General features: G+C 32.9%; 1 protein-coding gene across 7 annotated transcripts in view; it reads right to left on the bottom strand.

The window, feature by feature from the left end:
• LOC114333341 (sestrin homolog) overlaps positions 1 to 22,626 on the bottom strand; it is a 388,509-nt gene that overhangs the window by 51,696 nt on the left and 314,187 nt on the right. For 6 of the 7 annotated variants that reach the window (XM_050642743.1, XM_028283201.2, XM_028283203.2 and 3 more), the window contains one exon: positions 105 to 275. In XM_050642743.1, coding sequence (XP_050498700.1) covers positions 105 to 275 — 171 coding nt within the window. Of the gene's footprint in view, positions 1 to 104; positions 276 to 20,352; positions 20,372 to 22,626 lie in introns of those variants that run through there. The other variant, XM_028283202.2, reaches the window with a different exon arrangement.

Here is a 22,626-nt window from a genome sequence, read left to right on the forward strand (position 1 = left end):
TGTTTTCATGGCAGCAAGAAGAAAAATTAATTATAAAAATAACCAAACATTATTAAAAACAACTAGGTAGTAATAATGTATATGTATGAGAAAGAATTGCTTACCATAATTGCTATATAGTGCCTATAATCATAAGGAAGTGGTCCATCACCTCTTAGGATGAAATTTTGAGTCTTTAGAAAATGGTCCAAGTAGGTTTTATGATACCCCATTACTTGACTAACGTGGTCCAAGCGGTTGTTCTGTAAGAAGGCATCCACGAAAAGCGTGTGGGTCTGAAACAATACAAAAAATATAAATATAAAAATAAGAATTATCAATAATATATTATATAGAAAAATATTATTATATAAAATGTATTTAGATACCATTGTAATACAAATAATAAAGGGTAACAAAATCATCAACATGAATTAGCCTATACAGGGTGCCCAGAAACTCTACCGACAAACGAATACAGGAGATTCCTCAGATAATTTTATGACAATTTAACCCAATTCACTTAGTCCGAAAACGCTTCCTAAGGGAGCTAGAGCTATTTGAAGATGGCGTCTGGTAATTAGTTTTTCTTAAATAGCTCCGGAACGCTTCTAGTTAAAAAAACAAAAATTAGTATGCGTATTTACCTTCTAGAGATAAATCGACTCCATTCATTGCAAATTTCTAGTACCGGTCATAGGCGTCCGTTTTGGGTAGGGCAACAGTTACCTTATCGCATAACTTTTTTGTCTTTAACTTTTAAGCATTTTTGACTCTGGATTATTAAATTGTGAGGTATTCCTGTACTAAAAGGTACTCTTGTTTTAAGTCGATAGGATACACCGTTTTCTAGAAAAATTTGAAAATTTTCGTTTTTTAAATTTCAAAAAAAATTAAAAAAAACTATTTAGAAAAACGAAAACTTGTACGTTTAATTATATTCCAGAGACGAATCGATTTCATTAATTCCTAATTTCTAGTATCGGTCATATGCGTCGGTTTTGGGTAGGTCAACGGTTATTTTATCGCATAACTTTCTTGTCTTTAATTTTTAAGCATTTTTGACACTAGATTATTAAATTGAGGTATTCTAGTAGTAAAAGTTACTCTTGCTTTAAGTTGGTAAAACACACAGTTTTTTTTTGAAAATTTTTTTCAATTCTTTTTCAAATTAAAGAGACCAAACATTTTCAAACCGATTTTTCTAGAAAACAGTGTGTCCTGTCGACTTAAATCAAGAGTACCTTTTAGTACTAGCATACCTCACAATTTAATAATCCAAAATGATAAATGCTTAAAATCAAAGACAAAAAAGTTCTGCAATAAAATAACCGTTACCCTACCCAAAACGGACGCCTATGACCGGTACTATAAATTCGCAATGGATGGAATCGATTTATCTCTGGAAGATAAATATGCGTATGATTTTGTTTTCATACCAATTTTTGTTTTTCTAACTAGAAGCGTTCTGGAGGTATTTAAGAAAAACTAATTACAAAACGCCATTTTCAAAGAGCTCTAGCTCCCTTAGGAAGCATTTTCGGACTAACTGAATTGGGTTAAATTGTCTTAAAATTATCTGAGGAATCTCCTGTCTTCGTTTGTCGGTAGAGTTTCTGGACACCCCGTATTTGTCCACCGCTGAACGTAGGGCTGCCGTAAAATTCTCCACCGATTTCTATCTTGAGCTTCTTGTATCATCCTCTGTCGGTGGTCGTCCTCTGCTTCATGCATCTTGCTTTGGTCGCAATTCCAAATTCTTTGTGGTCTATCTATCATCCGTCACTCTGGCAATATGATATCTGAATATATTTTAGATAATATCGGTAAGAAGTCGAGGAAAAATTAAGTGAAAAACATTCACGATTGTTACTAATTAACCATGAATTAAATAATTGTTATAAACCGAATTCTGACATTCACATAAAGATAAAATTCTTCTACGCTTTGTGTCTACTCCCTCCGCTAATTAAATATTACCGGTTTAGTGGAGTAAACTTTACCGTCTCGACATCCCATTAAAAATCTAACGGTATCAAATCAGTAGACCTAGCGGCCATTTAACGGAATCCTTTTTTATTTTAACACGATAATTAAAATAATGTCCTAACAACCAATCCAATTTTAGTTTGTAAGAAAAAGCTCATGCAATCAAAAATATTTTACACTTTTATCGAAAATTTGACTAAAATAATCAATAGCTAATACGACGTTCAATAAATACGTGAAAATATCTCCGAATATTGCTATCTCATCATCATCATAAGTGGCTCGACAATCCGTTATGGACCTTGGCCTGCTCGCAAAGAAATCGCCACTCCTGTCGATTCCTGGCAACTTCCCTCCATCTTCTGGCCCCTAGAATCTTTAGATCTTCTTTCACATCATCAATCCATCTTCTTCGAGGTCGTCTTCTACTTCTTGTGCCCTGGTTTTGAAAAATTTAATTTCTTAGTGTATTCATGATCTCGCATTCTAGCAATCTGTCCAGCCCATCTAAGTCTCTGCACTTTAACGAATTTCACAATATCTGGATCGGTGTATAACTGATACATTCAAAGTTGTATCTTCGACGCCATAGCCCATTTTCATTTACGGCCCCAAAAATATTTCTAAGAAATTTTCTCTCAAAAATACCAAGAAGTCTTTCATCATTTTGAGATAAGGTCCACGTTTCAGCCCCATATATCAAAATCGGTCTTATTAAGGTCTTGTATATATTCAGCGTTACAGCACGTTTTATATTTTTATTTTTTAAATGTTTCCGGAGACCGTGAACAGTTCTGTTTGCTATTGCTATGCGTCTTTTTATTTCGTCGGTTGTCGTGTTCATTGAGTTTACTAGCGATCCAAGATATGTGAATTCCTTGCAAGGAATATTGCTATCTCCCCAATGCATTTTTCCAGGTCTCTCCCCCTGCATAGAGTTTCACTTATTTTCTATGATGATGGAAGTTCTCCTCTTTCTGTCTTTCTTTCAAAATGTACGTTAGTATTTCCACTGACTATTAATTACGGTTAATCCTCTGTATGTCCAAATCATTGGAGTTGTCTTCCTTATAGATTTATTGCAGATCAATATATTACCGGACCCGGAAGAAGAAAAAACGCATGGCTTCAAAACTTACACCAATGGTTTGAATTAAGATCAATCGAGTTACTCAGAAACGCCGCAAACAAAATTAAAGTTGCTATGATGATAGCCAACGTCCGCAACGGACAAGGAACACGAAGAAGATGAAGAATAAGATGTATTTATTATTTCTATGATATTTGAGCAACACCTTATTTATTCATTTCTAATTTTTTGCAATTGTGAAATTTTGGATGGTCTCTTTTTCTGACTTTGACATAGTTCAAGATTTTCCGTTGTTGTAACTAACAGAAAAGGAATTAAAAATATTTTAGAAAATGATGAAAAGTCAACTTCAGACGAATGGAGAAGCAGTATACTACTACCTGTCTACAAAAACAAGGGAGATATACAACAATGTACAAACTACAGGGCTATAAAATTGCTTAGCCACACCATGAAAATATGGGAAAGAGTAATTATTGATAGATGGATACGTGAAGAGACCGAAATATCCAAGAATCAATTTGGCTTTATGCAGGGCAGATCAACAACAGATGCAATTTTCATTATAAGGCAGTTGATGAAAAAATACAGGAGTAAAGAAACAATCGCTCATATGGTATTCATTGATCTTGAGAAAGCATATGATAGAGTTCCTCGAGAGATTCTGTGGTGGGCACTCAATAAGAAAGGAGTCCCTGGTGAATATGTAAAGATTGTGAGGGATATGTATGAGGGAGTAACGACTAGTGTTAGGACAGGTGTGGGAGAGACTGATAAATTTCATGTGAAAGTAGGATTGCACAAGGGCTCGGTGCTTAGTCCGTATTTATTCTCATTAGTTTTGGACCAGATAACAGCGAAACTACAGGGTAACATTCCATGGTGCTTAATGTATGCTGATGATGTCGTGTTAGTAGGAAATAGTGAAAGAGACTTAGAACAAAAACTGGAACAGTGGAGACAAGCTCTGGAGGAAAAGATTTAAAACTTAGTAGGACAAAGACAGAGTATTTGCAATGTTCATTTAAAGATGGAGTTACTACAAATAACATGGTATCTTTGGATGGTGAACTGATTGTAAAAAGCAATAGTTTTAAGTACCTGGGATCGGTATTACAGAGTAATGGAGAAATAGATGGAGATGCATGCAGTAGAATTAGGGCTGGATGAATGAAGTGGAAGGAAGCGAGTGGTGTGCTGTGTGACAGGAAAATTCCAATGAAGTTAAAGGGAAAATTCTATAACACAGCCATAAGACCGGCTATGATGTAAGGAACTGAATGTTGGGCAGTGAAAAAGAAAGAGGAACAACGAATGCATGTGGCGGAAATGAGAATGCTTAGATCGATGAGTGGAGTGACAAAAAAGGATACAATTAAAAATGAGTATATTAGGGGAAGTCTAGATGTGGCACCAATTGATGCCAACATGAGAGAGCATAGGTTGAGATGGTTTGGTCATGTTCAACGTCGAGACGTTAATCACCCAATACGAAGAATTGCTGAAGTGCAGATTCCTGGTAGGAGTAGCAGAGGAAGACCAAAGAAGACGTGGGGGGAGACGATTATGCAGGATATGTTGGTAAAGAGGATTAATATGGATATGACTCAAGATAGAATTGTGTGGAGAATTGCAATTAGGCAAAGAGAATGATGATGATGAAAAATCAACTCTTCGAATGAGGCAAAAAGAGTTGTTTACATGTTATTAAAATAGTTTTGAGTGTAATGTATTAATCCTCGCCTCTTGGGGTTTTTGAGGATTTCTTTGCAAATATTTTTAAATTATTTTAATTAACATTTATTTACATACATTACACTATGTCAAATAAATATTATATTTAAGGGATTATAGGACTAAGCCACGGTGATATAAATATAATGTTTAATTTCGACATGAAGACATGGCACATGAAAACAGTTTCAAAACTTTATCAAAAGTATTATAATCCTCGTATCTAAATATTTCTACTACATATATTTATAGCACAAGATATTCTTTCACAATGAGAAAAATAATCTATTTTTGCTCCCTAATGTGACTTTCCAGTGCATATCTATTCCTATAAAAAAGACAATAAATTTCAAATTGCTAGATAAAAATTTTAATGAGAGGGTACAGCTGAATAAAATGTGTCTTAGAAATAGCTTACAGCTGTGACCCAATTTTTTTAATAATTTTACATGTCTCAGGACAGATGTGGTATAAAAAAATGATAAAAGTGATATGGTTGTTATTCTGTAATTGATATGTGGTAAATAACTGATAATATAACATGTCACAAAAAATGTGAATACATAGCTGATGTGAATACAAATGGCATTATATTATTGTCTCGTTTTTGCACTCTACGTGGTTTATTAAAAAAAGGAGCAAAAAATAACTGCACTAGTATTAGTCCTGTCGCCAGGGGGGGGGGTACAACGGCCTCCTTTATTCAGATGGACTTACCCAAGTTTTTTTCATGTATTTTGACCCGTAGAATACGAATTTTTTGGGTAACAGTTGATCCGGATGTCGATAAGATTGTTATTGACCAAGAACTTGAGGAATTACATAACCGCTATCTCTCGCAAAACAAAACATTTTTTGGTATTTTTTGGGTCATTCTAAGCAAAACATGTTTCTACAATTTTTTTCGTAGGATGGCTAGTTTTCGAGATAACCGCGGTTAAACTTTCAAAAAATCGAAAAATTGCAATTTTTGAACCCGAATAACTTCGAACCCCGAATAACGGATTAAAAAATAAAATAGCCAGTCTGCTTACCGCATTTGAAAGTTTAAGTCAAATTATATCGGTTTTAATTATTTGCATTGCTAAAAATTTATTTTTTTATTGTTTAACAAAGCTATAAACACATAGTGTTTCCCGTGCCTTTACATGCATTTTAACGCATGCTACGTAGAAATAGCCTCGACTGCACTAGTACCTATTCTACCTACTCGTTAGATTTTAAATGAGAAATCATAGAAAACATCACTCACGCACTAGGTGTTTGTAGCTTTGTTTAACAATAACACAATAAATTTTTAGCAATGCAAATAATCAAAACCGATATAATTTGACTTGAACTTTCAAAGGCGCTAAGCAGAATTGCTATTTTATTTTTTAATCAAAAGTTATTCGGGTTTAAAAATTGCAGTTTTTCGATTTTTTGAAAGTTCAACCGCGTTTATCTCGAAAACTGAGCATCCTACGGGAAAACTTGTTAGAACATTTTTTACTTAGGATGACCCAAAAAATACAACAAAATGTTTTGTTTTGTGAGAAACCTCTGTTATGTAATTCCTCAAGTTCTTGGTCAATAACAATCTTATCGACATCCGGATCAACTGTTACCCAAAAAATTCGTATTCTACGGGTCAAAATACATGAAAAAAACTTGGGTAAGTCCATCTGAATAAAGGAGGCCGTTGTACCCCCCTGGCGACAGGACTATATATAGTGAGAAAAATTATTACTGAGCAATAGGCATACATAGTCAGGGTTAAGAAAGGCTGAAAGTCACTATTAATATGTTCTGTGTGCTGAATTAAACCATAAATTGATTGAAATAAAGATTACACTTTACATTTGTTGTGCCGTTTCGAGATCCAGTATAGAAAATGATTATCCATTGTCATTTATAAACAAGGAATATCACAAGACTACAGAAAGGAAACAACTTAACATTAAAACCCATCCAGAAATGCTCACTAGAAAAGATTTGAAGATGAGAATAATTAGAGTTTCACGATATTCGATAAAAATATCGATATTGTATTGATATCGTATCGAAAACCAATACGATAACGATACAATACATACCTTAGCAATATTAATGTCGATACGATACTCATCTGAAATCAATAAAATACTCTTGTATTGTCGATACGCTTGCATCGATATTATTGAAAATATCGATATCGAGAAAAAAATAATAAAACGCTACAGTTGTTTGATTATATTTTGTGGAATAGGTATTTAGATCATAATTATTTATTACATAAAAGTATAAGTGATCTGCAACCCAAGCATCAGCTGTTATAATATTTTACACTCGAGTGCATGAACTTGAAATTCTTGAGAGTGAGTAAATGTCTGTTAAGCGCTGGTTTCCTCGAAAGCGGTTCCGACAAACTGCGACCGTAACACTGCGATGAATGACGTCATAAAAAACTGTACCATGCAAAATAATAGCGGTGGTTTCCAAGGATGCGTTGGAAGCCACCGCTTGTTGAGTTTGCACATTCCATTGCCGCAGTGAAGAACCTTGAATTTTTCACCGTAATCTGACGTAATTCATCGCAGTGCTACAGTCGCAGTTTGTCGGTGCTGCTTTCGAGGAAACCAGCGCTTTATGCCCACACTTCACTCTCGCCGAAGTCGATCGAGGTTCAACAAGTACGAGAGTGTAGACGGCCACCTTGTGTAACTTTGCCTAACTTCGTTCTACTTCCGAAATCTGTCGGTCTGGCGCGTCCGAGTCAAAGGGATCTTTGTCGGTATCGCACCGCTCTTTGTCGGTATCGTACTTTCTCGCGAAGTAGAACGAGTGTGTAGCGAGGCACTTCGGACTTCGGTCAACTTTGGCGAAGTAACTTCGCCGAGAGTGTGGAGCCCGTTTTATGATTACATTGTTTATATCATGTGGCATTTGTGGAAATATTATGGAAGTAAGTGATGATGACTCAAAAATAATTTTTAACAAATACTAAATTGTCATTTATTCCTAATCTCCGGGGATTTTCCTATATTTTCAAAAGTAGTTTTTAAATAATACAGAATTAGTAAGTATATGTCGACTTTCAAAGAAGCATTCAGCCATATTCAATCCTTATAAGTATATACATATAAGTTATAAGCAATATTCGTAATATTTTTAGAATAATGTCCATTTTCCAAGCACGCAAAAGTGGACATAAAGGGCCTACACAGCTCAGATGTATAATCCTTTTTATGTCGATATTTTATCGAGTATTGTATCGATATCGTATCGAAATCAATATCAATCGATATTTTTATAAGAAAGTATTGCCGGTATCGATACTCGATACGATACTTCATTGCCATTACCAATTACTTAAAAAGTATCGATATTGTATCGTATCGTGAAGCTCTAACAATAATACCCATATTATGTAAAGGGTTTCAGAAAAATTATTAAAAAGGATAGGAAAAAATACAACATAAAACAAACTAAATGTTAGGATAAACGAGCATGAATCATATATTAAAAGCAGAGACTTTATCCGACAGATAAACTATATGCAACCATGTCTGGGACAAGGATCATATGCAGAGATGTATTAATAGTTTAGAAGTCTAGTTGAAAGAAACAGGCTACAAAAACAAACAAATCAAAGAAGCAGCGCCCTCAGAATATCAACTCAAAACATTGTTTTTTGACTACAAGATCGAAGCCACAAAAGTCACCTGTCAAATTGGCTAAAACAGAGCCCAAATTGATAAACATTTACAGGGTAAAATAACTCCCTGTTTTATAATAATCTTCTTTGAAAACGATTTTCTTTGAAACGAGATCGGGTAAGTTTATAAACGTCACATAAATGTGTTATTTTTCTTCAAATATTTATTTTATTTCAATTTCTTTTGATTTTATTCTTTTGTTTTACTATTATTCTTTTAGAAATAGTTGGCGCTAACTCTTCTATCGACTAAATATTGTGTTTAATCTTCATTATTATTAAATCTCATTTTTAACTTATTTCAGTTCTATTTCCATTTACTCTTGGTACAGTTGAGTCCGTGAATCTTTACCCGTACGTCATCATTTAAAGCATACGAAATAAGTCGATAATAAGTTGGAAATTTAAATTTGCTAAACGCAACAGCAAGTCACTTACTGTCACTTGCTGTTGCGCTTAATAAATTTCAATTTCCGACTTATCATCGACTTATTTCGTATGCTTTAAATGATGACGCACGGGTAAAGATTCGCGGACTCAACTGTATATCCCCGTATTCAAACCCTGTAACTACAGTTGAGTCCGCGAGTCTTTACCCGTGCGTCATCATTTAAAGCATACGAAATAAGTCGGAAATGTATTTCACGCAACAACAGCTGACAGAAAGTGGCTACTGTTCCGATTACGGATTTTATTATAAAATTTGACGTTATCAAATATATAGAATGTCAAAATTAAGTTTTGCTTCAAAATTTTTGTGCAGAATTACAGCTACATTTGAAGTAGCTTAATAAATTATTTTATTATTATTGATTAATAAATAGATAAACAATTTATAAAAAAATTCAATGACACATTTTATTTTTGTTATTTTATTCACTTTGACGGAAATCTAAACACAATCATTTATTTACTGTGTGAATGACGTTAGATTTGTATGTTTTAAATATTAATTGCCAAAATATAATTATATACCATAAAATTTCAAAGCTCAATATAAAATTAGTTGTAAAAACAACTGTTTTTGTAATATAAAGAAACTTCAAAACGCAAAAATTCGACAAAAAACGCAAAAAATTCAACTGTCTGACAGCCACAAAAGTAAACAAAGCAGAAACGTCAAACAAATTGTGCTTAAAATATGAAAACATACCGAATCGTCTTTTTTGTACCTATCTCTTTTCAATGCACTGAGTCTAGATGGTTCTTAAAAATAACATGTGTTTTTACTTAATAACAAACGGCAGCTGGTTTGTCATGAGTTTCATGCGTGGAAGAGAATGATGCTAGATAAAAAGTATGTGTTTTATCTCGCCAGGTATTAATGACGCACGGGTAAAGACTCGCGGACTCAACTGTAGCTTAACCATAGCCATATATAAATGTCTATCATAGACATTTATATATGGCTATGGTTAAGCTAGTTACAGGGTTTGAATACGGGGATATACCAAGAGTAAATGAAAATAGAACTGAAATAAGTTAAAATTGAGATTTAATAATAATGAAGATTAAACACAATATTTAGTCGATAGAAGAGTTAGCGCCAACTATTTCTAAAAGAATAATAGTAAAACAAAAGAATAAATGAGCTTACCAAGCGACAAACTTTATTTGTCAGTTGGCAACTCTGATTTCAGTTCTATTATATCAGCTTCACTTATAATGAAAGGGCAATGTTTTTTATTAAAATTTTTCGTCTATTTAAAGTGATGTTTTATATTCAAAATATGTTTAAATCTCTCTTTTCGGTAAGTAGTCAATAATTAAGTTGTTAATGTTTTACCAATATTCAGTGTCTTTTCTATAATATTCTTTTTGAGGTGTTAGAAACCCACGTTTTTTTTCAACCTTATTGATTGTAGGTATATGTATGTAGAATCTTTTAATTAATTTAAGGGTGTAGTTATATTTCGCGCCAGTGTGTTTTAAATGCATTACTTTTTTTTTCGAATCATGAGAAAACTCTAAGTATTTTAAAAAAATTTAAACGCAGAATGAAAGATTGCATTATTACCGAGGCCCTAAAATCTTCTATAATGTTTATTTTAATAAGTTACAGGGGTGAAAAAAAAAAGAGAAAATTTGGTGTGATTTTAATTTCAAATATCTCATTCAAAAGAAATTTTTTGGTTATTCTAAGGGACTTTCGGCCCGCGGTAATAATGTAATCTTTCATTCTGCGTTTAAATTTGTCAAAAATACTTATTAGTTTTCTAAGCATTCTAAAAAAATGAATGCATTTAAAACAAATTGGCGTGAAATTTTGCGCCTACGTCATTAACCAAAAACTTATATTCGTTTGTACAATCAGTTAATTAATATACACTCATGTGCAAAAATTTCAGGTGATCGAATTTCCTAACTCTGTTGTCCGATTTAAGTGATTTTTTCCCATGTTATAGAATTATTTATTAACAATATCGCTGTACCTAATAATATTGTTGCTAGACCGTCATAGATTGTCATTGTATACCGGGTGTACGAATCAAACTGTGTTTTTTTCTCAAAGTTCACATCACCCTGTGGAATATTCTAGCATTTATAAAATACTGACATTAAAACCCAACTATAGCCTCAGGTTTTCTTAACATTCTTAGGTAATTTAGCTACAAAGTTAGGTACTTTAACAACTAGCCATGTTCATCATCAGTACAGGGTGTTTCTAAATAAGCGCGACAAACTGTAAGGGGTAATTTTACATGAGAAAATAATGACAGTTTGCTTTATAATCATATGTCCGCAAACGCTTCTTTCCGAGATACGGGATGTTCAATTTTTTTTTTACAAACTGACGATTTATTTATTGCTTTAAAACCAGTTGAGATATGCTAAAATATAACTGCTAAAAATACACTCAGGTGCAAAAAAAGCGATCCACTTAAAAATTTGGTCATTTTTGATGTCTCGAATTTCCTAAACATGTTGTCCGATTTAAGTAATTTTTTCCTTGTAATGTTATAGCCTTATTCATTAACTATATCGCTGTATTGTTGCTAGACAGGTAAACTGTCATTGTATACCGGGTGTACGAATCAAACTGTGTTTTTTTCTCAAAGTTCGCATCACCCTGTGGAATATTTTGGCATTTATAAAATACTGAAATTAAAACCCAACTAAAGTGTTGGTTTTTCTTAACATCCTGTTTTTAGATTCATTCGCTTATATTTGATAATAAAAAATTAGGTACTTTAACAACTAGCCATGCTCGTCATCAGTACAGTGCTTCTAAATAAGTGTGTTTCTAAATAAGTGCAACAAACGTTAAGGGGTAATGAATGAGAAAATAATGGCAGTTTGCTTTATAATCATATGTCCGCAACAGCTTCGTTTCCGAGATACGGCATGCTGGATTTTTTCTTACAAACTGACGATTTATTTATTGCTTTAAAACCAGTTGAGATATGCAAATCAAATTTGGTGGGTTTTAAGACGTAGTTATTGCACATTTTTTGACATACAATTAATAATTTAATATTTAGCATTGGCGCGCATATGGGTAATATGACCGATCATATTACCCATATTCACGCCAATGGTGAATATAAAGTTCTTAATTGTGTGTCAGAAAATCCGCAATAGCTCTTAAAACCTACCAAATTTTATTTGCATATCTCAACTGGTTTTAAAGCAATAAATAAATCGTCAGTTTGTAAAAAAAATTGAACATCCCGTATCTCGGAAAGAAGCGTTTGCGGACATATGATTATAAAGCAAACTGTCATTATTTTCTCATGTAAAATTTCCCCTTAAAGTTTGTCGCACTTATTTAGAAACACCCTGTCATGATGATGAACATGGCTAGTTCTAGTTGTTAAAGTATCTAACTTTGTACCTAAAGTACCTAAGAATGTTGAGAAAACCTGAGGCTATAGTTGCATTTTAATTTCAGTATTTTATAAACGCTAGAATATTCCACAGGGTGAAGTGAACTTGAAGAAAAAACACAGTTTGATTCGTACACCCGGTATACAATGGCAGTTTACCTGTCTAGCAACAATATTATTAGGTACAGCGATATTGTTAATGAATAATTCTATAACATGGGAAAAAATTACTTAAATCGGACAACAGATTTAGGAAATTCGAGACATCAAAAATGACCAAATTTTTAAGTGGATCGATTTTTTTGCACCTGAGTGTATTTTTAGCAGTTATATTTTGTTTTTCGTATAATTACTTATATCCTCATAATATTATCGATAGCATGCAGTTTCACTCAATAAAATTATTAATTGAATGCCTGTTCCATACTGCGTCGGAAAAAATATGTATGTAGGCGCCCACCGGTTATTTAATATAAATATTTTCCGATTTTTGAATGCATAATTAATTCGGAATGACAGTAGAGTTAAAAATAATTAATAAGCCGACTGAATTAATCCTACAATTAATGCTAGTGTGTTGACTTAACTAATAGTGGAGAAAAATATTAAAAGCAGATAACTAGCTACTTGTATTTGTTCAAGGAGATAACTTGCAGTCACTGGAATGCATTGTTGTTTGTTGAAATAGTGTTTAATCATGCATTAGACATACAGTTCAAGTGCTTTTACAATATTTTGTGTTTAAAGATTATACAAACATACAGCAGGATTTAAAAACAATTATCTGAAATCTGAGATATTAAATGAAATGTTCCATTTTTTTCTATGCTGTCACTAATATTGACCAAGATTAAGAAATTATGACTAGTTATATGTAGTTGAATAATCTATCTATCTATTAGCCTTGATATATTCAATACTGGACATCCTTCGCTCCTCCATATTCCTCTATCTCCAGCTACATATATATCCAAAGCGAACCAGCATGGTGTTTCAGGTCATCCAACCACCTCATGTGTGGTTTCCACGTTTTCGGTTTTATGTTCAGGGTCTCCAATCTGTAATAATCTTAGTCCATCTTCCATCTGTTTCATGGTATGACCGGCGAATTTCCAGTTTAGTTTTGTTATTTGGCCGACAGTATATTTAACTCTTGGGGCGTGTCTTAATCCAGGTATTCCTCCTTTTATCTGACAATCGTATGTTGATAATTTTTGTCTTTCCATTGCTCTTTTGTGTCTTCTCTATTCTCTCCATATTATCTCTTGTGAATGCCAAATGTTGACATCCGTTTGTAAGGACGGGAAGAATCCACAGGTTGAACAGTTTTCTTTTTGGATATTGAGAATATTTTTTATTTTTCAATATGTAGCTAAGTTTACCAAACACATGCAATTTCGTTGGTCTCTTTATTTCTGTACATAATTGGATAGTCTATATTTAATTTTATGATCTCTTCCAAATATATGTTATTCATGGTTCTGAAACTGGCTTTTCTTCTGGCATGTCTCAGAAAACTCGTATCTTAAAGGAAATAAACGAGCTGATATATTTTTGCTAGACAGGAAAAGGAGATTCTGCTTATGGTTCCCTAGTCAATCATTGGAGTGCTCTTCAGCGCTTGTCATGGTAGTCTTAGTTAGGGAGATTCCATTAAAAAGGGAACATCCTCTGAACATTGCAGGTTTAAACCTGTCCGCCAGTGCCCAGTCGTGGCCTATAATAATGGCGATAATATAAATAACATTAATAACATCTGGAACCAAAATGATTGAAATGAGTGAAATAATGGCCACAATGCAATATGAAAAGTATTCGACAAACCTATACGTACTATATAGTAGGAATAAAAAATGTTTGGATCTGAAAGGCAGTTAAACCAACGACCTGGAATCTTTGATATTTATTCAAAGCATCAAAGTACAATTTGTTAGACAAGGCCAAACTTAAAAGAGAGAAGATTCCAAAGTCAAATGAACTTATTTAAACTTCCTGGTCTATTTATTTATGATTTGTTTTTATATCATAACATATGTTTAGGTTTTTTGTCGTTTGTTTATACAATAACCAGGCATTTTCAAGTTATAACTGATTAGTTTTTTATCCAGTATTAACTCTGAACAAATTGTTAAACCAGTCCATGTTATATGAAAAAAAATCTGATTCGGTTTCTTTACAGATTCCAATTCAAAAATGTCCCCGTTAAACAAATCTGAAGGGCGCCGGGCGAAATTTTTGGGCAGAAATTGTTTAAACAGTTTTTTAAAACAAATTTAAAATATCACCTTTTTGCCCCTAAAAATATTTTTAAGGTTTAATTGGAAAAATCTGACGCTTGAAAACTCATTTGTAAATTATTATTTTTGAGGTTGTCATGGGTCTAAACATTCAATTTCAAGATTATGTTAATTATGCGCGTCCACTCGACTCTGCTGTCGAGCGTCGCACTATATAGTGCATCTCTGTCGCACTATATGATTGGTGTATTTAACTAGCACACTGGCAATAATTAACTGAATGAATAAATAAATTATTCAAAAAAACATGTTTTATAATAGTTTATAAATATTAAATTATAAAACTTCAATAAATGTCAAGTATTTGTTGGGGATTTTTCGCATAAATGCGTAAAGTGCGAATCTTGAAACTGAATGTTTAAACTTCAATTTAGACACTTGGTAACCTCAAAAATAATAAGTAAAAAAAAGTCCCAATAGTTTTAATCTAAAGTCTAGCTAGAGGAATGTAAAAAAATATTTTAAATATTATTGTATGTGTTATTAGATTGAAACTTAGGCTTTTTTCTAGCAAATGTCGCTAGGGCATCCCTGTCATTTCATTCGTCGCAATCCGTGACTGGACGCCGGGGATTATTCTGGTTCAGAATCTCTCTGATTGGACTAAAATATAATACGGCTATAGTTTCGTATTGTAACGAAATTGAAAATGTTTAGGTACTCAGTTTTAATCAAAAATAATAATTTACATATTAGTTTTTTTTCGAATTTTTACGAGTATTTACGAGTTTTCAAGCCTCGAAAAGGCGTATTTTCTCATTTTTCAGATTTTAAATCGCTTATAACTCGACAACTGCCAACTTTTTAGAAAAATGAAAAGAAACCTTTTTTGTTTAGATTGACCAAAAAACCCTAAACACATGAAGGGTACTTACAGGGGAAGAACGCCAATAGTCCATTTGGATTTATTTTGAGTACACTGAAAGTTAAGATTTATTAACTTATTATAAAGTCAACATAATGTACACTCACCGGCACAAAATTCCGCCACCCAAAATTTTTGATTAAGTTTATATATATTTTTGATTAAGTATATATATATATATATATATATATATATATATATATATATATATATATATATATGTATCGGTTTTAGAACGTCTTTCGACGTTGTCCGATGCCTAACTTCCACGTCCTTCTATCATCCCATTGGCCCTCTCTAAGATCCCTTGCACTCATTGCTTTAGTTACCCCTTCTTTCCATGTCTTTTTGGGTCTTCCTTGTTTTTTGCGGTTTGGTGGTACCCACTGTATGATCTTTTTGGGCAATCTTGTGTCTTCCATTCTTTGAACATGACCATACCAAATCAACTGTTTCCTCTCAATGTCTGTTGTTAAGTAGCCATCTATTCCATAATTTGATCATTTTTATACCTTTATTATTTGTACTCAGATTTTCAAGATTGTTGTACCAGTTTGTAGGTACATGTATTGATATCGTTTGATTCCGATAACACAAAAATTTTGCTTGCATTGCATTATACGGGGGTGAATGGAAGTGTTGTATTTCCTCCTAACTTTAAAACATTCTGTGAAAAAATGGAAAGGCTGGTTTTATTTCATAGTCCTGTCATATTATCCCGGAGGCATCACTAAAATTTTGTTTTTTTAATTATTCGAATATCTCTTTTATTGGAAGAGCTGTACCATTTTTTGTACATTAAAACACTGATTGACTCATAAAATAGAGGTTGGATTGATAAGATTAGAATGGCCCGCATGCGGCCCAGATCTCAATCCTATTGAGCATTTATAGGATGAATTTAAAAAAGCTATTCGCCGGCATCCTAGGCCTCCAGAAAATTTGGTACAGTTATGGCCCTGGTAGAGAAATATCGGGCTATTCCCGAGGCAAGGATAACACATCTTTATTCGATGCCAAACAGATTGCGAGCAGTCGTTGCTGCAAGAGGTGGACATACCCGCTATTGAATTGTTTGGGTTTGTTGTTAATTTTGTTTTGTTTTGTTAATTTTAGTGAGTTTGATATTTTTAATTAAAAAAACCTTCAAAGCAATGTTTTTATTTACAGCTCTTACAAGAAAAGAGATATTTGGATAATTCAAAAAACAAAACCTTAGTGATACCTCCAGGATAATACAAAAGGAGTATGAATCAAAATCAGCCCTCAAAATTTTTCCACAGAATTTTTTAAAGTTAAGAGAAAATACAACGCTTCCATTCACCCCCGTATACCATCTAAGCAAAAAATTTTTGTTGCCGGAATAATAAAAAACGACATCAATACATGTACCTACAAACTAATGCAAGAATCTGGAAAATCGAAACAAATAATAAAGTTATGGATTGTCAAACTTAATCAAAAATTTTCTGTGGCGGAATTTGGTGCCGGAATATAAAGTCTAAGTAATTATTATTTTATTATTATTCTTTTTTGACTGATTATTTTGCTTTAAATTTGACTTTAAGTCAAAAAATCTTAACTTTCAGTGTGCTCGAGATAAATCCAAATGGACTACGGCCGTTTTTCCTCTGTACCCTTCACATATTTTCCGGGCCAAAAAATGTAACCTTTTTAATCTGTTTTAAACAATTTCTGCCGAAAAATTATTGCGCCCGGCACTCTTTTGATTTGCTTAAGAGGTCATTTTTGAACAGCAATCCGCAAAGAAACCGAATCAGAAATTTTTACAAACGGGGGCGTCTTCACAGCATGGACTAAAAATAAAAAATTGCATAAGAAAATTATAAAAGCACATTTCCCAAGCCGGTTTTAATCAGTGGGTCATCGATCTCCGACAATAAGGGGGTATATTACCAAACTATTTGCATACAACATTACGCATCGACCAATTATGACCTGTTAATTATCATACCCATAATTACACACTTTTTTCTTAACTAACCACTACTAGTGATTTTGAAATAACCGTAGATGATATCATTGTTATTCATTTGTATTATTATGCGGCAAACGATACAAATGTAGCCCATGGGAGTTGTTAGGCACATAATTCTGTCGTTTAGATTTTTAGAGCTCGATAACGAGCTGAATTACGAAGGACTATCTTTTTCACCTAATTGGTATAACAGAAAAATGAAATTATGTAATTTGTCAGGTGTATTTTCGGGTAGGATAGATATATGGACCTCTATTACGATCATAAATTACCTGTTTGAAATAAACATCCTTTTCGGAGGGTTCAACCTGATACATTCCTTTTAATTAAATGAAAATTATTACCTTTTATGATTTGTGATACTAAAGAGGAGCTTTAATATAAATTATTAAAAAAAACAGGTCAAACTGAGTAAAATCGAATGAATTTTTTTATAATAAAATAACTATACGAGTATATTATAATGTAGGTATGTAATGTCCGGTCTATAGCATCCTTTAGTACAGTCATGGAAGCTTTTTAGGTCAGAAATTTTTTACTATTAACCGATTTACATAAAATTTTGGAATTAGGCTTATCCTACCCTAAACTTCAAAACTGATATTGACCCGAACTCTGTTTTCACCCTGGGGGTGGTTGCCACCGCTTTTCGGTGGTGGATTTTTTTTTTCAAAATAACCTCAGATATCGATAGAAGACCTAATTTTAAGCAAAAAATGTTGTATAAAGTTTTTTCAAAAACCCAATACTTTTAAGTTATTGGCAATTGAAAATTCGGAATTTTCTCACGATTTTCAACAGTTTTTTGCAAATATCTCCAAAAATATGCATTTTAACGACAATATTACACTGAACAAAATTGTAGCAAGTAAAAAATGAACAAATTGGTTTTTAAGGAGTGTCCTAAGCGCAATATCAAGCGAGATATTGAAGATCAAAGCTGTTTTTTATTTTGTGTGAAATTTAATCGATGTATTCAATGCCATCTAGCAGAGAGCGAATGAATTTTATACACGCTAATGAGAAAGAATTTTATAGTGCTTAAAATAAGCTTTAAAATGAGCACTGTTAAAAGTCTTTTGTACGTAAAATGAGTGAGCTGTAATGAAAAAAAGAGGAACATCTAATGGTTTTTTTTAAATCAATGGATTTCATAAGTGCCATTTCCACCAAAATTAAAATTAATCCTATTCCGTCTAGAATCAATTTTAATATAAAGAGTTTGATGGATTCTAGCAGTTTCGCTGCTTTAGAACACATATTTTTTTGAAAAAATCACTATTTTAAGAAAAAAAAAATTTTCGAATTAAAAAAAACCACCTTCTTTTCATATCTCAAAAATAATGAAAGATACGTAAAAAAGTGTAATAATAAAAAAATAGTTTTCTTTGACAAAAATTTTGATTTATTTGTTTTTCCTATTGCACAAAAATTGACGAAGATATGATTAATTAAAGAGCATGCGGTAGCGCAACCACAGTCTCTCTCGAGCCCTTTGACCCTTCACCGTTTCAAAATAAAAGGTTTTTCACTACATATTATAATGAAAAAAGTTGTAGCTCTTTTAATTACCTTCGAAATGGTTTTTTATAAGTTGTGATAGCTTCGAAATTGAAGTAGTTAGGGCCCAAAAACTAATCGTATTTTTTTTTTCTACTTGAAAACTCGTATTAATATTGAAAATATTAGTAATATTTTAATAGTACTAAAGTACTAAAGTAAATAGTACTAAAGTACTAAAAAATTTAGTAATATTTTTAATATTTTCAATATTAATAATTTACTATTAGGATTGAAAACTACTTCGTCTTTCAATGCCAGATGGCGCTAGCCACCTACTATCATCACTTCAGTTGCAATGGGTGGGAAAACCTCGATGCGAATCAGTCAAAATATGGAGAACAGTGCCTACGTTCTTTCCGATGAAGGCTCCAATAAGAGCCGAAAATCGCGATTCAAGGGACTGGACTGCACTCCGTATTCTGATTGAAAAGTAAGATTGTTTTGCCTTCGCATTGCAACTGAATAAAAATGGTATACATTTTTATTTTTTATTTTATAGTCGTATTACTCCGTAGAGTAATTAGGTGCATTTTTCCGTTGGAACTTTACCAGCTGCAGACGGGGGATGTGAATTGCATAGTGTAGAATTTCTTCCCTCTCGTCTTCACTGCAGCATCCATTTGACTTGCAAATTGTAGAAGTCTTGGAGGTGTCACCAGGAAAGTGTACCAATAAGTTTTCAATTTAAAAATATTTTAGTAATATTTTTAATATTTTCAATATTAATAATTTACTGTTAGGATTGAAAACTACTTCGTCATAAAAATAATAAGTTATATTAAGAGAAGACCAAATTTGAGTTGAACGTAACATTAATAACAAGATAAAAATGCCAAATCAATGTTTCATGAGGTAATAATGCTATGAAGAAAATAGTTAATCTGTTCCATTACTTGTATTATACGGTTCATCCAAAAGGACTTTGTAACTATATGGAAGTTAGTAATTTTGGTAGTTAGTATAAAACAATAATTTTGTGATGTTTTGTTAGTACTAACTGTTTTTGTGTGCATGTTTAATAAACAACTAATACTAATTTATTCCCTCTGTGGCTCAGTGGTAAGAGCTCCGACCTTTAGATCGAAAAGTCCGAATGGTCGTGAGTTCGAATCTCACCAGGGTCAGAGATTTTTCGTTTATTATAAATTAATAAATGAAAATAGTGTCTGTCCTTGTGGGATCGGTACTCACCGGAGCGAACGCAGACGTTCGGATACAATTACAAGAACAAAGACGATCACGCCAACTTTGCAAAGTAACAAGACACTTACTCAACACACACACTACACATTATGGCATTAGGTATCTAACTGCAAAAATTCACCGTACATACCATGCCAATGGCCATTAGTTGTCGAGACATTAGCTAAAAAAGAAAAAAAAACATACTACTTTTAGGACCTGTTATAACACATATAATTTTTTAACGTATTCTATTATTGTGTAAGGATATAGTCGGCCAATTATGCATACATCCTTGAGCGTTAAATGCGAGGAACGAATAAATTGGACATTACCTATAGTCCAATTCAAATACATGTTTCACCGTGCATCAACCTGAATATGGCAAGCAGAAACGTACACGACACTTCGTTCTGACTAATGAATTATTGAAAATATGAATCGAACAATGATGCAACAAGTTGACAACTCCGGTCGTGCACTGCATGCAAATATTGGATCATGGGTGGGGACATAAGCTTTTTTTTAAATCTATTAAGGGATACTAAATATTTAATTGATGAATTAATGAATTTCTACGAATTTTGCCCTCTAGGATGTAAAAAATATAGAAGAACAAGTTGGTGACACACAGTTTGGGTTCCGCAGCAACCTTGGAACCAGAAAAGCACTATTTAGTATTCAGGCTATGGTACAGAGATGCAGAGATGTCGGACATCCGGTTTATATGTGTTTTATTGACATTGAGAATGGCTTTGATCGAGTTAAACATACTGAAATTATTGCCATGCTTTAGCAGGTAGGTATTGCTGACAAAGACTAACAGCTTATGAAAAATCTTAACTGGCGTCAATGTGCAAACCTCAGGATTGGTCGGAACATTTCTGAAGAGCTTCAAATACCAAGAGGAGTAAGGCAGGGCTGCATTTTGTCTCCACTAATATTTAACATCTATTCTGAGTTCGTGTTCAATAAAGCTGTGGATAATGTTCAATGTGGTATCAAAATTAATGTCATCAATATTAATAATTTGAGATACGCGGATGACACGGTGTTAATGGCAAGCAATTACGAAGAACTTCAACATCTGATTAATAGGATTACCACAACGTGTGATGAATATGGACTCAAGCTAAACACCGCAAAGACAAAGGTGATGGTTGCCAATAAATGCGAATACAACAGGAAGTGGTAAGAGCTTGAGAGAACTAACAGTATCACCTACTTTGGTTGTAATCTAAATGAGAAGTGGGACATGAGCAAAAGAATTAGAATACGTATAGAGAAGGCCAGAGCTGCATTCTTTGAAGAAACTGTTATGTGGAAACAATATTACTTTAAATTTGAAAATTAGATTAGTGATACCATAACAATTCTACCAGGGGCGTAGAATTTGTGAAGGGTCAACCATTCACTTTCTCCTGTCGTACGCCTCTGGTAGTAGCTAGAACCGTTTATTTAACATGATTTTGTAGGGTTTATAGTACCTTTAATACTTTCTGTCAAGTAGGATAACAATATATTAAATAGTTTTAATGTACTGGGTACAAATAATTTTTAAATTTTTAAATAGAACACCCTGTAACTCAGTAAGGAGCCACATTTTATTTAAGTGATTTGGGTTAGATCTTAATATTTTGAGCACATGATTCAACATGTTACAATATTTCCAATTATTAATGACACACCTTGTATTTCATTAATTCATTAGACATTACAATCCCTAGGGATTATAGCTAACGCTATGGCATTTAAAATCCTATTCTTTGGTGAGGTGGAGTACTTATGTCCGCGCACTGAACTTTCCAGTGTTCCATAACATTCTCTGTTGTATTCACTCGATTTTTAAATTATTTGCTCCACTATATCTTCTTCTTCATGTGCCATCTCCTCTAAGAAGCTTGGCAACCATCATGGCAATTCTCACTTTCGATATCGCTGCTCTAAAGAGTATGGCTCCACTATATGTAGGTATCAAATAAAATTAATTGTCAATCTGACCGGTCTCAACCCCTTAACACATATATCCTTATACTCGTACTACATACTATTACTAATAAATATTATTCTACTTAAGAGGATGGGTACGTATTTTCGGCTGCAATGCTATTCAAATGGCGATTCATTTTTTTCGAATCCTGGAAAACTAATAAGTATTTGTGAAATATTTAAACGCAGAATGAAAGATTACGTTATTGGCGAGGGCCGAAAGTCCCTGAGAACTTCTATAATGTTTATTTTAATAAGTTAAAGGGGTGAAAAACTAAGAGAAAATTTAGTGTGATATTTAGTTTAAAATATCTCATTCAAAATAAACTTTTTATTTATTCTAATGGACTTTCGGCCCTCGGTAATAATATAGTCTTTCATTCTGCGTTTAAATTTTTCAAAAATATTTATTGGTTTTTTCATGATTCGAAAAAAA

Source organism: Diabrotica virgifera, chromosome 2 (assembly GCF_917563875.1).
Source record: "Diabrotica virgifera virgifera chromosome 2, PGI_DIABVI_V3a".
Classification (NCBI taxonomy): Eukaryota; Metazoa; Arthropoda; class Insecta; order Coleoptera; family Chrysomelidae; genus Diabrotica; species Diabrotica virgifera.